At 44.6% G+C, this 17,494-nt stretch overlaps 2 protein-coding genes and 1 long non-coding RNA gene across 6 annotated transcripts in view; 2 read left to right on the top strand and 1 right to left on the bottom strand.

Annotated features, from left to right (window-relative positions):
- The first annotated feature begins 976 nt into the window (after positions 1-976).
- Positions 977-1,317, top strand: LOC128580926 (ATP synthase subunit ATP5MJ, mitochondrial). The gene has a single exon (XM_053583415.1). It carries the CDS (start codon positions 1,034-1,036, stop codon positions 1,208-1,210), a length of 177 nt encoding a protein of 58 aa, XP_053439390.1. The 5' UTR covers positions 977-1,033; the 3' UTR covers positions 1,211-1,317.
- Positions 1,318-3,491: 2,174 nt separating this feature from the next.
- Positions 3,492-12,967, bottom strand: LOC128580928 (uncharacterized). Its single transcript, XR_008378759.1, has 4 exons — positions 12,908-12,967; positions 6,315-6,451; positions 4,969-5,026; positions 3,492-3,626 (listed from the first exon to the last, which is right to left on the bottom strand). It is a non-coding gene; the product is annotated as an uncharacterized LOC128580928 (long non-coding RNA).
- Positions 3,622-17,494, top strand: part of PANK1 (pantothenate kinase 1) — an 83,421-nt gene continuing 69,548 nt past the window's right edge. For 2 of the 4 annotated variants that reach the window (XM_053583410.1, XM_053583412.1), the window contains exon 1: positions 13,880-14,115. In XM_053583410.1, coding sequence (XP_053439385.1) covers positions 14,088-14,115 — 28 coding nt within the window. In that variant the 5' untranslated portion in view covers positions 13,880-14,087. Of the gene's footprint in view, positions 4,661-12,248; positions 13,207-13,879; positions 14,116-17,494 lie in introns of those variants that run through there. The other 2 variants (XM_053583413.1, XM_053583409.1) reach the window with 2 other exon arrangements.

The following is a 17,494-nucleotide window of genomic DNA, read 5'->3' as shown; positions in this document are numbered from 1 at the left end:
ACTCAGACTTGAGTTCAAATGTCAGTGACACCATTTTTCTGCTGTGTGAACTTGGATCAGTTTATGAGCCTCTAAGCTTCAGTTCCTCCATTTGGAATATGTGGATAATAATAGTAAGCTCATATGGCTACTGTGATGATTAAAAAGATGACACTTACAGTATGCTTAGTACAGTGTGTGACACATGAGGACTTAATAAACGTTTGGTAATATGACTATTGTAATTTTGCTGAACTCAGCTCCATTCCTGAAATCATGCCCAATACTTGGGATCATTCTGATTATAGCCTATCAAATTTCTAGGCAGCTGCACTCCAAACCCCTTCACATCATATTTGTAACTAGTAGGTGCTCAAAAAATATTAGTGACTGACAAGAAGTTTGTTCGTGAGATGTGTGGTTCATTTCTGCCCACACAGTTATTACTACTAGTGACAGCTGCTAATGCTATTTTCTTAATCTCTGTTACCCAAAATAAAACAACAACCAAAAAATAGGCAACAAAAGTATCTTGGGTATAAGTGAAGAAAATGCTCCATCACCAGAGAGAAGAGCAATGACATAAAAGAACAGTAAAGAGAAAGTTATTACTTACTTTCGTTGTGAAAAACTGAAGACCAAAGAGTGACTAAGTCCTTTCCAATGGTTTGTTCCAGTGAATAACTTTCCTACCATTTGATTTGCCCTATTGAGGGAGACAAGATCAATTCATTCTCTCAATCAGACAGTATTTATGAAGTGTCTATGTATTGCTGATATGGGATAGGCTGTGTATATCTCCTCTACAGACACCCCAACCTTAATTAACTTCTACTCAGTATTCAGAATGCAGCTTAAGTATCACTTCTTCCACTAAAGCTTACAACTATGCCAAGTTACGCCTTTGTTTTTTTGGTGATTGTGTGCTTAAGACTTGTTTTTTCTGTAGTATGTATGGATCAGAGTGGGGACTTTGTTTTGCTCAAGATTGTAACCCTGGAACAATATCTGGCTGTGGACCTCCGCTGGGTCCAGCCGTTGCTTTGGCGTTGAGATGCTTCAAAGCATTATTAAAAATGTGTGGGTCCCCATGAAACCTTACTATACTGAAGTTTACCAGGAGATCTGGATCGGAATGGGGTTGATGAGCTTCATTGTTTATAAAATCAGGAGTGCTGATAAAAGAAGTAAAGCTTTGAAAGCTCCTGCACCTGCTCATGGTCATCACTAACCAGCCTCACTTGGAGCACACAAGAGATGGACCCGTAGAGCTAAGCAAAGCTGTGTCACATGGACTGTCCCTGTGTACTTGTATAGGTAGCATGTACTCATGGCATGAATAAATGTGTCTGTGAGATGCAAAAAAAAAGATTGTAACCCTGGTATTTAGATTGATACCTGCTATATAGTAGATACTCAATTCTAAAAAAATAAAAAGCAGGGTGGCACCTGTGGCTCAAGGAGTAGGACGCCAGCCCCATATACCAGAGGTGGCGGGTTCAAACCCGGCCCCCGCCAAAAACTGCAAAAAAATAAAAAGCAAGGGGCTCTGATTACTGGGTCATCAGAACTTCCCTGTAACACTTTTTTTTTTTAATTTCCAAATAATACGAGGGTACCCCTGTAACATTATTCACCAAAGTGAATATGGCTCTTGGTGGCCTCTTACTCCCTGGGGCAGCTCTCTTCAACCCTACGGCTCTGCAGAAAGTACAATGATGAAATTCTGTGCCTAAAAATAGTCTCTTGTGTGAGGTGGCCCCATGGTGAATTTCTGAGGAATATACCACACCAAGAACAGAAAAGCAAAAACAAAGCCTGAACAACATAGTGACACCCTGTCTCTACAAAAAAAATAGAAAATTTAGCCAGGTGTGGTAGCATGTCCCTGTAGTTCCAGCTACTCAAAAAGCTGAGGCATGAGGATTGCTTGAGCCCAGGAGTTTGAGGTGGCAGTGAGCTATGATGATATCACTGCATTCTAGGCAACAGAGTAAGACTCGCCTCAAAAAAACAAACAAAAATCCCGGGACATTCCAGTTATTCTAATAGTCATCATTTTAAAACTATATTTTGAAGTGTACTCTTTCTTCAAGCTTATGCTATGCCTAATGTGGTTAAGTGGATAAAAGCTTGGGCATGTTTGCCTTTATTTTCACTTTAGCAAATAACTAGAATTTCTAACATGAGAACGTACAATGATAGCATAGTAGACAGGTCTGATCTATGAGGTCTGACAAGTTTATAAACTCTTCCTAGGAAAAGTGCTACATACTTCATCCCTAAATATTGCTTCAGTCACCAAGTGCTAAATAGTACTTTAGTCACCTTTGTAGTACTCCCCTTGGGAAGCTATGCACCTAGTCTACCCTTCACAGCAATTTTGGAAGTCTTCTTCTGTAATAGCTGTCAGAGCTGTTATCATATGAGGTCAGACAAGTAAGTTCTCAAACTCATTCTAGAAAAAGTGCTTTGAATGGTGGACTAGACACTGGCATCAGTGCCTAGCTTCCCAAGGGAGTACTTCAAAGGTGACCATAATGATACTCGGCAGTGAGGTATGTAGCACTTTTTCTAGGATGAGTTTGCAAACTTAATTGTCTGACCATATATATGTCTTCAGAAAATAATGGTAAATTACAATTCTGATTTAAGGTCATTAAAAATAAGGTTAGGCTCGGCACCTGTAGCTCAAGCGGCTAAGGCACCAGCCACATACACCTCAGCTGGCAAGTTCGAATCCAGCCCAGGCCTGCCAAATGACAATGACGGCTGCAACCATAAAATAGTCGGGCGTTGTGGCAGGCACCTGTCGTCCCAGCTACTTGGGAGACTGAGGCAGGAGAATTGCTTGAGCCCAGGAGTTGGAGGTTGTTGTGAGCTGTGATGCCATGGCACTCTACCCAGGGCGACAGCTTGAGGCTCTGTCTCAAAAAATAATAATAATAAAACAAATAAATAAATAAATAAAAATAAGGTTACAAACCTATACTGCAGCCCTCCCTCTTTTAGAAAAGAAGAAATCTTTCCAGGTTGTCCTTCATTGGTCAGATAGCGCTAAAGTCAATCACAGACTTAAAACAATTGGGATTGCTGTCCTGAGTCTGGGCCTATCTATTGAGAGTTTTACTGCCCATTCAACAAAAACCATTAAAGAGGGCAGTGCCTGTGGCTCAAGGAGTAGGACGCCAGGCCCATATACCAGGGGTGGCAGGTTTGAGCCCGGCCCCAGCCAAAAACTGCAAAAAAAAAAAAAACATGAAAGAGAAACTTGCTTTGAAGATAATACCCAGTTATCTGCTGTCTTCCATCCTTTATCCTAAGCTTCTTTACCTGTGCAATGAGGGGAACTACATCCTTCACTAATTCTACACACTTTTGTTTAGCTCCCATTTTGTACCTGGTACTGTGTTGAGTCATAGGGATTCAAAGATGAGAGCTCCTAGGAAGTTGTGACAATTAAGTTTGTGAATTTGCCACTCTGCACTTACGTTGGCAGCACTGTACAAACAACTCAGTAAAGTTTCGTAACTTGATATATCAGTGTCTCTCTCACAGCTGTGTTTTGTGTTGACAGGTGGTGGTGTCTTGCTGAGTGACGTTCATTATTGTTGACATTTTTGTGTGTCATCACAAGAATGCTGGAGCTTAAATTAAAGCAATGAAAAAACATTAAATTCCTTATTAAACTTGGCAAGAGCGGAAGTGAAATCAGGGACATGTTAGTCTGAGTTCATGGGGATAATGCCATGAAGAAAACAGTAGTATACTAATGGATTAAATGTTTTTCTGAGAGAGAGAACGTATCATTGATGATGAGAGGTCAGAAGGGTAGACAGTAAGAAGCAGAACTGATGAAAACAATGAAAAAATGTGTTGAATTGTTTGTCAAAATCATCAGCTGACTATGAGAAGCATAGCAGACCAAGTGAACACCAATAGAGAAATAGTTAAAATCTTAACTGAAAATCCTGGCGTGAGAAAGATATGTGCAAAAATGGTCCCAAAGGAGCTCACTGACACACAAAAGCAAAGGAGAGTCAAGTTTGGCAAGACTTTGGAAGAGATAAGACAGAGTTTTGGTTCATATTATCATTGGTGATGAAACCTGGGTGTACAAATACAACCCTCGGACAAAGCATCAGAGTGCACAATAGCCACAACCAAAAAGCTCCATCAGCCCAAATCAAGAGCCAAAACAATGTTGCTAATCTTTTTTGATTTTGGAGGAATTATTCATTATGAATTTATACCAACTGGACAAATAGGTAACCAAGTTTACTATTTGGAAGTGCTGAAAAGACTGTGTGAAAAAGTTAGATGAAAATGACCTAAACTTTTTGCCAACAACTTACGGCTTTTGCATCACAACAATGCACCAGTTCTTATGGCACTGTCAGTGAAGAAGGTTTTAACCAGTAAACAAAGAACTGGATTGGAACTCCCTACTCACCTGCTGTGGTCTCCAATGACTTTTTTCTTTACCCGAAGATAAGGGAAATATTGAAAGGAAGACACTTTGATGACATTCAAAGCATCAAGGATAATATGATGACAGCTGTGATGGCCATCTCAGAAAAAGAGTTCCAAACTTGCTTTGAAGGGTGGACGAGGTGCTGGTTTTGGTGCATAGCTTCCCAGGGGGAGTACTTTGAAGGTGATAGTGATTCTCAGCAATGAGGTAGGTAGCACTTTTTCTAGGACAAGTTCCTGAACTTAATTGTCAGACAAGGTACTTCTTTTTTTTTTTTTTTTTTTGTTGTCTATTTTAATTTATTTGCCATGATCACATACAAATTTAAGAAAAATACAATTCTTTTCATATGTGGAATTAGAGACAAGAATATCTAATAGAAGGAAAAAATTTCTTAAGTATTTATTGTGCTTAAAGATCTTAAGACAAGGTACTTCTTGTTTGAAAGACCGAGAGCTATCAGAAGTGCTTCGGGCACCAGATTTCTAAACCTTTAGTAATTTAAAACTACCTACCTGATCAAAAAGAACACATCTTGGCTTATAGGGGAATCTGGCTTATTGTCTGTGGCTCCTTGAGACAAAAAAAGAAAACAATGAGGGCGGCGCCTGTGGCTCAGTGAGTAGGGCGCCAGCCCCATATGCCGAGGGTGGCGGGTTCAAACCCAGCCCCGGCCAAACTGCAACCAAAAAATAGCCGAGCGTTGTGGCGGGCGCCTGTAGTCCCAGCTGCTCTGGAGGCTGAGGCAGGAGAATCGCGTAAGCCCAAGAGTTAAGAGGTTGCTGTGAGCCGTGTGACGCCACGGCACTCTACCCGAGGGCGGTACAGTGAGACTCTGTCTCTACAAAAAAAAAAAAAAAAGAAAACAATGAAATATTATGTGTTGGATTAGAAAGAGATAGGCAAAGAGTGATAAAGCTTACATCAGAGAGGAACCCTATCCAGCCTGGGAGTGCAGTAGTCCATGAAGGGGTGAGGATCTGCTCTGATGTACATGTTGAAACCACATCCCCATTGCCCAAACGGGAAAGAGGGAAATCAGTTTAGCCCTACCTCTTTCTCACCTTCCCATTGACCACCAAGTCCTATAGATTTCTCAACCTAAAATAATCAGACCTTTCAGGACATACTTTAAAGAGAGGTCATTCCAGAGCAAAAGTTGAGGACTGCCGCTTGAGACACAGCTCCAAAGTGTGCTTTGGGGAGACACTGCTTTGAGGAGTGATCCCAAGAACTAGAGATGTTTTAGTTTGTGGGGGGGCGGGAGGGGGGTGCAGGTAGAGAGATGAATCAGAAGAAAGGGAAATTATAAAAGTAGTTTGTTAGGAATTCTCATTGGTTTAGAGAATAACATTGGTTAGTGATTGGCTCTGAGTATCTGGAACCAGTTAGCTTAAAGCCCACATAGTAAGTGGCTTCAAGAAGTAATTATTTAGTTGAAGGAGGAGTTAGACACTACTGCTTATTACATTTTACCTTTCTGGGCCTGATAATTTCAAGGGACTTATATTCCCCAGATAAGAGAGTTTTTTTCTTTCTCTGATTCCACATTAATATAATTCTTGAATCTACATAATGTTCTCATTTCAACTGTTATGTCCTTCCCTCTGTCCCTTATCACTTCTCACCTAGTCTTTTCCAGTGGTCTTCTACTGATCTCCCTTACTGGTCTCCCTTACAGCCTACTCTCTAGGTTGCTTGTGAAGTCCCTCCCACAATGCAAATCTATAGTTTTCCACTGCCTAAAACTCATAAATAGTTTCCTCATGGCCCTCAGTTAAAAATGCAAGCTTTATCCTATGGTGGAGAAAGCCATCTGAGATGTGGACCTCATCTAATCTTTCCAGCCATTATCACTCACCTTTTCCTTTCCTAGACTCTTCTTCATCCTTGCTCAACTCCTGGCAGTTTCCCAAACATGCCAGGTTGTTTCAGATCCACCCACAGTCTTGGCTCCTTCACTTCAAAATGGATTCTCTTAAACCTCTCTCTTTTCACCTGAAAAAAAGCCCGTGATTATTCACAATTCAGTTTAGAAGTCATTTCCTCCCTGAAGTCCATTTTATTTATTTATTTATTTTTTTTGTAGAGACAGAGTCTCACTTTATGGCCCTTGGTAGAGTGCCATGGCCTCACACAGCTCACAGCAACCTCCCAACTCCTGGGCTTAAGCGATTCTCTTGCCTCAGCCTCCCAAGTAGCTGGGACTACAGGCATCCGCCACAACGCCCGGCTATTTTTTGGTTGCAGTTCGGCCGGGCCGGGTTTGAACCCGCCACCCTCGGCATATGGGGCCGGCGCCCTACAGACTGAGCCACAGGCGCCGCCCCTGAAGTCCATTTTAATACACAACTGAGCAGCACCTCTCCCCTGCTCCCTTCCCTACTCGATGGCCACTCACTCTCTGAAGTCCTCTGGAGTTACCTCTGGTAGCATACTTTGCTTTTGTCATTGTTTCTCCAGACAAAGATTATCGGTATCACATTTCCTGCTTCTTAAAAAGCTATTATTATTGTTTCTTTTTAATTAATTAATTTGTTTTTTAAGATACAGTCTCACTTTGTCCCCCTCAGTAGAGTGTCATAGCTCACAGCAACCTCAAACTCTTGGGCTCAAGCGACCCTCTTGCCTCAGCCTCCTGAGTAGCTAGGACTACAGGTGCCCACCACAACGCCTGCCTAGTTTTTCTAATTTTAGTAGATACAGGGTCTCACTCATGCTAAGGCTGGTCTTGAACTGAACTCAAGCAGTCTACCTGCCTTGTCCTCTCAGTGTGCTAGGATTACATTACAGGCATGAACCACCTCACCTGGCTGTGTTTTTTTGTTTGTTTGTTTTTGTTTGTTTTTTTTTTTGAGACAGAGCCTCAAGCTGTCGCCCTGGGCAGAGAGTACTGTGACATCACAGCTCACAACAACCTCCAACTCCTGGGCTCAAGAGATTCTCCTGCCTCCGCCTGCCAAGTAGCTGGGATTACAGGTGCCTGCCACAATGCCCGGCTATTTTGGCTATTTTTTGGTTGCAGCCGTCATTGTTGTTTGGTGGGCCCAGGCTGGATTCCAGCCCGCCAGCTCAGGTGCTTAGCTGCTTGAGCCACAGGTGCCAAACCTTTTTTTTTTTTTTTTTTTTTGAGACAGAGTCTCAAGCTGTTGCCCTGGGTAGAGTGCCATGGCTCACAGCAACCTCTAACTCATTCTCTTGCTCAGCCTCCCAAGTAGCTGGGACTGTAGGCGCTTGCCACAATGCCCGGCTATTTTTTGGTTGTAGTTGTCATTGTTGTTTGGCAGGCCGGGGCTGGATTCAAACCTGCCAGCTCTGGTGTATGTGGCTGGCGCCCTAGCTGCTGAGCTACAGGTGCCGAGCCCTGGCTGTATTTTTTAATTTTAAAAATATTTATCATCAGGTGGCGCCTATGGCTCAGTGAGTAGGGCGCTGGCCCGTATACTGAGGGTGGCAGGTTCAAATCTGGCCCAGGCCAGCTAAAACAGCAATGAGAATTGCAACAAAAATAGCTGGGTGTTGTGGTGGGCACCTGTGGTCCCAGCTACTTGGGAGGCTGAGGCAAGAGAATCGCTTAAGCCCAAGAGTTTGAGGTTGCTGTGAGCTGTGACGCCACAACACTCTACCATGGGTGACAAAGTGAGACTCTGTCTCAAAAAAAAAAAAAATTTATCATCGTTATCATCTTCATTTTCATAATCATCACCTATGGATGAATTACTCTATGGATGTGGATGCAGAATTGGTGCCTCAGAAATTGCCTAGGTTATGGGTAACGTTCTGTTTCTTGCCTGTTCCACTGGGTGTTCATTTATAAAATATTAATTGATCTTTGTAAGATATGCATTCTTTTCTGTATATGTGTCATTTTTCAATAAAAAGTTAAAAATATGGGGCGGCACCTATGGCTCAGTGGGTAAGGCACCAGCCCCCTATATCGAGGGTGGTGGGTTCAAACCCAGCCCCAGCCAAATTGCAACAAAAAAAATAGCTGGGCATCGTGGTGGGCGCCTGTAATCCCAGCTACTCGGGAGGCTGAGGCAAAAGAATCACCTAAGCCCAAGGATTTGGAGGTTGCTCTGAGCTGTGACACCACGGCACTCTACCCAGGGTTAATAAGTGAGATTCTGTCTCAAAAAAAAAAAGTTAAAAATATGTTTATTTGCCTCCTGAATATCTGGCACTAAGACAGATACATCAGATTAGGGTTAGGGTAACACTGATGTTGAAAAACCATTGACTTTTCTGTCTCTACTCAATTGTTAGTCAGCCCTCTGAGGGCAGTGAAGGCATCTATTTTGTCTTTGTATTCCCAGCATCTGTTTTAGTGTCTATAACATAGTACATATTTAATAAATAATTGATAAATGAATAAGAACAGAGGGAGAAAAGTAGCTTGTGGGTTCCTTTCTCTCTCTCTTCCAAACATTTTTTGTTCTATGCCTCTCATGGAGCACAAGATAGCTCATGCCTCATAGTCACACCTCCTACACACCCCCCTGAATAAACCTGTGAGATGCCACCTGGCTTCCTCCCTACCACATGCTGGATAACTGATCCAAGCACCCCCTCTAACAAGGTTAGGAGAATGGAAGCAGGTGGAGGACGTTCTGTCCCCAGTACCAGGACTTCTGGCCTGTCTGGGTCTGAGCCACCTGGCTCAAGCCTCTCCACTAGGCCTGGGATTCATGCTGGAGAGAATATGTCCTTGGAGTTATTGCAATGCTAACAATCTCATTTGCATCTCTGATGTAAGTTGCTTCCTAAGCTACTTAGCTCAATTATATGGGAACTTTAATTTGAAAACTACATATTGAATATTTAGGAGTAGCAATAGTGATTTTTAGCCAATTTACAGTGGAAAGTGAGGGAGACCCTGAGTGAAGTACCTGTATCACCTAAGTCATTTATTAAGTCATAAGTAATTATCAAGTGTTTTCTACGGATACAGTTACAAACAAAAGAATCATCTGCCTTAATGGAACTTCAATGTGTGTGTATGGGTGGCGGAAGATAGGCAATCAAATAATACTAGATTTATACTATGCTAGACATTTTTTGTAAGTAAGCCTTTAATTATAGGATTCAGAGAATGTGATTAAATATGGAGTTTATTTGAATGCAAAGCTTGAGGGTTGCCATATGGAAACACTGACTTTAAACAAATGGCATCGGTGTTCCAAAATGGAGACATTTCATTTATGTAGGTAGAAACAGATAAGTTTTGGGATTACAACATTTTCCATGCAAGACCAAGTACATAAGGCACAGTGATTTGCTTGGTTACAGATTACTGTATTCCAAGAAGGAATAACTTATTACTCTTCCTTGAGGAGGGACAATGATCTCAGGAGGTCTTTTTTTTTTTGCAGTTTTTTTTTTTGGCCAGGGCTGGTTTTAAATCCACAACCTCTGGCATATGGGGCCGGTGCCCTACTCTTTTGAGCCACAGGGGCCGCCCATGGGGGGTCTTATCTAATTATAAAATCTACAGGGGAAACAAAGGCAGAAGTGACAGCTGCATGCCACATGACTCTGGCTGCCTGGCGGAATTCTTCTTAAGGCTCAGAATAATTTAAAGCAGCTTTAAGTTCAAATTACTTAATTTCATACATAGATTAATTCATTTCATTATTGTAACAATTCAATTATATCCTATTATTACCCCAGTTTACAAATGAGGGCAGGGATGTGTTGTATAGTTACTAATAAGGGATCATGAAGGGAACATAAGGAATAGCGAATGCATCCAGCAGGAAGACTTAATGTAATCCTGAAGGTCGGGGAAGGTTTCTGTAAATGGGAGACGTCTAAGTAAGTTGGAATTTAGTAGACAAAAGAGGTATGAGGGAAGAGATTGCACACACAAGCATCAGAGGCAACATACTTGAGGAACTGAAGGTAGCACAGGGCACCCAAGAGGAGGCAGGAGAGGTAGGCATGGGTCAAATAGCACACATTTTTTTCTCTATGTCTTCAAATACTATGAGAAGGTCAGAGAAGCAGAGACAGTTGAGATTTAGGATCTAGTCCTAGCTTTTTTTTTTTTTTGAGATAGAGTCTCACTATGTTGCCCTGGGTAGAGCAATGTGGCATCCCAGCTCACATCAACCTCCAACTCTTGGGCTTAAAGGAATTCTCTTGCCTCAGCCTCCCAAGTAGCTGGGACTACAGGCACCTGCCACCACACCTGGCTTTGTTGTAGTTGTATTGTTATTTGGCAGGCCCAGGCTGTACTTGAACCCACCAGCTCCAGTGTATGTGGCTGGCACCCTAGCCGCTGAGCTACAGGCACTGAACCCTCAGCTTTGTTCTTAATAATCTCAGGGATCTGGGCAGCGCCTGTGGCTCAGTGAGTATGCCGAGGGTGGCAGGTTCAAACCCAGCCCCGGCCAAACTGCAACAAAAAAAAATAGCCGGGCGTTGTGGCGGGCGCCTGTAGTTCCAGCTACTCGGGAGGCTGAGGCAAGAGAATCGCGTAAGCCCAAGAGTTGGAGGTTGCTGTGAGCCGTGTGACGCCACGGCACTCTACCCGAGGGTGGTACAGCGAGACTCTGTTTTTCTACAAAAAAAAAAAAATCTCAGGGATCTGTCTATGGCCCAGTTTCCTTATCTGAAAAAAAGTGTGAAAGAGTGGATGAACTAGAGCTCTCAAGTGGCCCCTGTGGTTGTAAAGCTGATTCTAGGTAAGACCCTGATAGGCCAGGCAAGGTGGCTCACACCTGTAATCATAGCACTCTGGGAGGCCGAAGCCAGGAGATCTCCTGAGCTCAGGAGTTCCAGACCAGCCTAAGCAACAGCCAGACTTAGTCCCAGCTACTTGGGAGGCTGAGGCAAGAGAATCACTTGAGCCCAAGAGTTTGAGGTTGCTGTGAGCCATGATGCCAAGGCACTCTACCCAGGGTGACAGAGTGGGACTCTGTCTCAAAAAAAAAAAAAAAAAAAAGACCCTGATGGAAGGAATTGCCTATCCAAGGTGCAAGCCCTCCTTACTGCTCAATGCATTGAGGCCCAGGGGCAGCAATCCCAGTGGCCAGTGAGCTCTTGCCTGCCTCTTACAAATCATGGACAATATCACACACAATAAATCACATCATAAATATGGTTGCAAACCTGATTTGTTCCCCTCACTAATAATAATAGTGTAAGAACAATTACCTCCTTTGAGTATGTACTGTGTGCCAAGATTGTATCATGTACTTTTAGGTAGATCTGACAACGATCCCCTGTTACAAATAGGAAAGCTGAGGCCTCAAGGGACACCTAACTTTGGAAAGGTACCACCCAAACTTGTTCTGCCTACTGAGCATGCCCAGTCCTACTTCTAGCACTTGGCTTGTTAACTTGAGCAGTAACTTTCTCTGCGTTTGCTCAGGGGATTGAGTTGGAATTTAAAACCAGGGCTAATTCCAAAGCTCAAGATGTTGAACACCACCATGTTATGCTGCCTTCCCTTCTTTAAAAAGAGGCATTTCCTTACTTTATAAATAACATGACATCGTCTTTTAAAGTCTTTTCTGGGTGAGGAGAGTGCTTTTTATAGCATGAGCTTGCTCCTGTTTACTTGATCTCTTCCAGCACCCGTTAATCCTGCCTACAGTTTTGTCCTTCACTGTCCTTACACTGTATTCCTAGGTTTCCTCCCTGCAAAAGACCATTCCATGAGGCCACATGGTATTCGTGTATGTGTGCCAGCAAAGAAATTTCACTCCCCTCCCTCTCCAAGTCTGCCTACTTTTCTATAAATAATTGCTCTCCTCCCTCCCCTCAGGCCTCTGAGTAGTTTGGTCACTTAACCAAATACACAGACAAACGTGCGCGCGAGCGCGCGTAAGCATACTCACAAAGGTGGGGGAGGACAACGTGAGTGACCTTGCAAAGGTATCTTGCCCACTAAGGACAAGATTAGTAAAATTGAAACCTTTGCAAATATTTATCTTCCTCCCGCATTCCTTCCAAAACAGCTTCTCTCGCGCCTGCCTCTCCCAGTCCCCTCTCTGCTCGCTCCGCCATACAAAGCCCAATCCGCCCATCTCTGCAAGCCTACAGAACTTCATTCCCCATGTTGAAACTCGTCGGTGGCGGTGGCGGACCGGACTGGGCATGCTCAGTGGCTGGGACAGGTCTGGGAGGCGAGGAAGCCGTGTTTGAAGTCGCGCGGCTGGGGGATCCGGGGGAGGCAGGCGGCTGGGGGTGCGCGGGCATCCCGGATTCAGCGCTGGGGGCAGGCATGCTCCAGGCCAGCACCACTAGATCAGCGCGCGGGGGGCAGGGCGCTGAGGAGGTGGGGGAGTCCGCGGGAGGAGGGGAGGAGCGCCGGGTTAGCCATCCCCTGGCGCCGGCTCTGCGGCTGCTGAATCGGAAACCGCAGGGAGGATCTGGGGATATAAAGACGCCCGAGAATGACCTCCAGCGAGGCCGCCTGAGTCGGGGCCCGCGCGCAGACCCACCAACCTCCGGCATGGGCGACCGCAGCGGGGAGCCGGATCGCTTGGCTCCGCACTCCCTAGGGGCACCCCCGAGCACCCGCGCCGCTGCCGCGAACGGGCTGCTGCACAACGGCTTCCACTCGCCGCCAGTCCCTTCTCCGCTGGTCTGCAGCCGGGGCCCCGTGGGCGTCGGCGACGCTACGCCCCTGCGCCTCCCTCTCCTGCCGGAGCTGCAGCCGCAGTCGCTGCTCCCTCAGCACGACTCACCGGCCAAGAAATGCCGGCTGCGGAGGAGGATGGACTCGGGGAGGAAGAACAGGCCACGTAAGTCCCGGTGGGAGGGGAGCGCGGGCGCGAGTCTAGCGCAGCGCGCGGAACCCGGGACCACGAGCGGCTGGGGCAGGCTCAGAAGTGCGCCCCGGGCGTCCCAGCGCCTGCGGGCGAGGGACTGCACTGAGGGATGCCTGGGATGGATTCTTTCCCCAGGGGTACCAAGCACTAAAGATCATTGCGTGAGCCAGCCATTTGCTCGCTCCTATCTGCAGAATGGGCCGATTGGACATAGTAGCTTATGGTAGCTTGAGGTGGTCCTTACGCCGAAGCTCTATAAAAGGCAAACGCCCTTCTAATTGGTTGCTAGGAAAAGGCATGTATGTGAACATTTTGTGGGGTCCAGGAGTGGGGCTAGAGCGGGCAGCACAGTCGAGGTTGCCCTCTCCTAGCCGATCTCTCAGAGTGTCTTATTAGGGCTGCAGCTTTGGCGACCAGACTGCCCTTTGAATCGCAGAGTAGCCACCTGCATCTTGGCTCTATTGGCGAGCGCAAGTCTGGAGGTGTAGAGTTTGATTACCGCCCAAATCACAGCCTCTTAAAAGCTGTTTCTTCACAGCCAATGAGAAGGCGTTTTGGGGGGGACACACCCACTGATACCATGTGGGCCGGAACTATGTGGACCAATGCGGATTGGAGGTGGATTTTTTTTTTTCAAGGAGGGGGGAGGTAGATACGAGAGTTTGTAATTGTAAAATTCGAGATAGAAAGCCCAACTACCATATTTCACAATCTAAAGCTTGTATATATAATGGTAGTTTGTAAAGGGTACTTTCCCCACAGGATGTTCTGGGATGTAAATTTGTAGGTCGTATTTACTAGTTTTTCGTGTCTGAAACGAACCTCAACTGGTTGCCTCTTCGTGGTTGTCTTTAATGAAGCTTCTGAATGGCAAAAAGCAAAGTAAGTAGAATGCATACTAATAAATGACTGCATTCAAACATGCACTTTTTACATAGAAGTTTTTCTGTTTGCATACGGAAATTGCTAAATGGGTTTTGGATTTCTGTAAAAGTTTGATATTTAGTAAACAGCATAACCCCTTCACTTTTTCCTCTCTTTCTCATTTTGTCTTTTTCTTTTTGACTCTTAGCTTTCCCGCATTGAATTTAAGTTTCTGAGACTTTAAAAAGCGCTTTAACGTGATTGTAGGTAACTCTGATACTTGGGTTCTGTAGGTTTGAAATATTAGGTTAAAAGTTAAGACTGTTGTATGGTTGTATGGAATCTTGAAGTCACCCAGTAAGTTTGGTTATTGTTGTAAAAAGTAGGGTTGTAATCTAGAGCCTGAATTTTTATTTACTTTTGTTTTTGATATTTGTTAGAAAATGACTTCCTTTGGGGGACTTAATATTATTACCAATGATTTATTACCCTGTTTGACTTCTTTTAAAACTACACTTTATTTATTCTCTAATCTACTTTAACAGATTGTAATGGGGTTTGCAATGAAGAGCCAAAACATAAGGAACTGTATTTTTTGTACTTGCTAGCTTGAATGGTCTGTGTTTAACGGAGGCTCTAACACCTCTCAAAACAATATTTGAGGAATTGAAAAATACACTCTAACAGAAAAACTGACCTACGCCTTAGTTTGTACTTGCAAGCCGGTAAGAATTATTTTAAAATATAAGAAAATATAACTATATCTGCCTGTGTGCTTTGTGTTAGAAATTAAAGTGGTTTGTATTTTCTACAAAAATAAAAATCTTAGCTGTTTTAAGTTTAGTGACGATGATAATTTTTTGTAAGTTTTTTAAAGGACTCATCAGCATTGGCTTTTCATTATCCTACCTTGTTTTCTTTTCTCAGATTTTTTTTTTTTTTTTTTTTTTTTTGTGGTTTTTGGCCGGGGCTGGGTTTGAACCCCCCACCTCTGGCATATGGGACCGGCGCCCTACTCCTTGAGCCACAGGCACCACCCTCTTTTCTCAGATTTGAATAAACATTTCTGAAATAAGTTTTACATATTTTGAGGAATGCATATGTGGTCAGATGTGTTCCTATTTGATGATATTTTGGGTAAAGTGCATTACAAATTTCATGTTTGAAAATGATGAATGGAATAAAACATATTCCAGAATTTTTAGGTTATTTTAGAATTTTTTTTTTTTTTTTTGTAGAGACAGAGTCTCACTGTACCGCCCTCCGGTAGAGTGCCGTGGCGTCACACGGCTCACAGCAACCTCTAACTCTCGGGCTTACGCGATTCTCTTGCCTCAGCCTCCCAAGTAGCTGGGACTACAGGCGCCCGCCACAACGCCCGGCTATTTTTTTGTTGCAGTTTGGCCGGGGCCGGGTTTGAACCCGCCACCCTCGGCATATGGGGCCGGCGCCCTACTCACTGAGCCACAGGCGCCGCCCATAGAATTTTTTTTTTTTTTTTGTAGAGACAGAGTCTCACTGTACCGCCCTTGGGTAGAGCGCCGTGGCGTGGCGTCACGTGGCTCACAGCAACCTCCAGCTCTTGGGCTTACGCGATTCTCTTGCCTCAGCTCCCGAGCAGCTGGAACTACAGGGGCCCGCCACAACGCCCAGCTATTTTTTTGTTGTTGTTGTTGTTATTGTTGCAGTTTGGCCGGGGCTGGGTTTGAACCCGCCACCCTCCGTATATGGGGCCGGCGCCCTACTCACTGAGCCACAGGAGCCGCCCTATTTTAGAATTTTTAATCTTACCTCTCAGTTTAGGTACTAGTTATCATCTTGCAATCTAAAAATCAGATCAAGGTGGGAGGTGGTGGCTCATGCCTGTAATCCTAGCACTTTAGGAGGCTGAGGCAGGTGGATTGCTTGTGGTCAGGAATTCTAGCCCAGCCTAAGCAAAGTGAGACCCTGTCTTTACTAAAAATAGAAAAACTACCTGAGCTTTGTGGCCAGCGCCTATAGTCCTCACTAGATGGGAGGCTGAGACAAGAGGATCACTTGAATACAGGAGTTTGAAGTTGGTGTGAGCTGTGATGCCATTGCATTCTATCCAGGGTGACAGTGAGATTCTGCTCCCTCCCCACCCAATAAAAATCAGATCAGTGGCAGCTAAACCAGGAAAAGAGAATACTGCCCCCTATTTTCTTTCTTTCTTTCTTTTTTTTTTTTTGTGAGACAGAGCCTCAAGCTGTCGCCCTGGGTAGAGTGTCATGGCATCACAGCTCACAGCAACCTCTAACTCCTGGGCTTAAGCAATTCTCTTGCCTCAACCTCCCAAGTAGCTGGGACTACAGGTGCCCACCACAATGCCCAGCTATTTTTTTGGTTATAGTTGTCATTGTTGTTTGGCAGGCCTGGGCTGGATTCAAACCCCCCAGCTCTGGTGTATATGGCTGGCACCTTAGCCACTTGAGCTACAGGCGCCAAGCCACTGCCCCCTATTTTCATCAAAAGTGATTGACTAGCTGGGCACTGTGGCTCACACTTGTAATCCTAGCTCTTTGAGAGGCCAAGGAGGAGGTTTGCTTGAGGCCAGGAGTTCAAGACTAGCCTGAGCAACATAGTGAGACCCCCGTCTAATAGAAAAATTAGCCCAGCATGGTGCTGCACATCCATAGTTCCAGCTGTTCAGAAGGCTGAGATGGGGACACTTGAGTCCAGGAGATTGAGGTTGCAGTAAGCTATGATGATGCCACTGTGCTCTAGCCAGGACAATGAGGTGAGATCCTATGTCAAAAAAAAAGTGTTACCACCTCACTCTATTCCTCCTTGAAGACTTTTCCAAGACTGTTTCATCAGACTTTCTTAGTTTTACCTGCCTCTGCTACATAGCAGCGGTATAACCTCAACCAAATTATTGGTTCTCATCTAGAACTGCTGGAGTTGGGCTAAGTGATCTCTAAGTGTGGTTTCTTCTACCTTCAGAATTCTGTGACACTTTAGAACTAACAATTCTTCCTACCTGACTACCTGATAGCTACAGTGGTTACTGCTTTGCTATGTGACTTAGCATTTTTTTTTTTTTTTTTTTTTTGAGACAGAGTCTCACTTTGTCACCCTTGGTAGAGTGCTGTGGCGTTATAGCTCATAGCAACCTCAGACTCCTGGGCTCAAGATATTCCAGAGTATTGGAATTACAAATGTGAGCCACTGCCCCCATTTTTTTTTTTTTTTGTGGAGACAGAGTTTCACTGTACCGCCCTCAGGTATAGTGCCGTGGCGTCACATGGCTCACAGCAACCTCTAATTCTTGGGCTTATGCGATTCTCTTGCCTCACCCTCCGGAGCAGCTGGGACTACAGGCGCCTGCCACAATGCCCAGCTATTTTTTTTTGTTGCAGTTTGGCCAGGGCTGGGT

The sequence above is a fragment of the Nycticebus coucang genome, chromosome 3 (genome assembly GCF_027406575.1).
Source record: "Nycticebus coucang isolate mNycCou1 chromosome 3, mNycCou1.pri, whole genome shotgun sequence".
Taxonomy (NCBI): domain Eukaryota; kingdom Metazoa; phylum Chordata; class Mammalia; order Primates; family Lorisidae; genus Nycticebus; species Nycticebus coucang.
This window is presented reverse-complemented; position numbering and strand designations above follow the sequence as displayed.

Coding starts and splice junctions, on each gene's coding strand:
- LOC128580926 (XM_053583415.1), top strand. CDS start 1,034: ATGCTTCAAAGCATTATTAAAAATGTGTGGGTCCCCATGAAACCTTAC.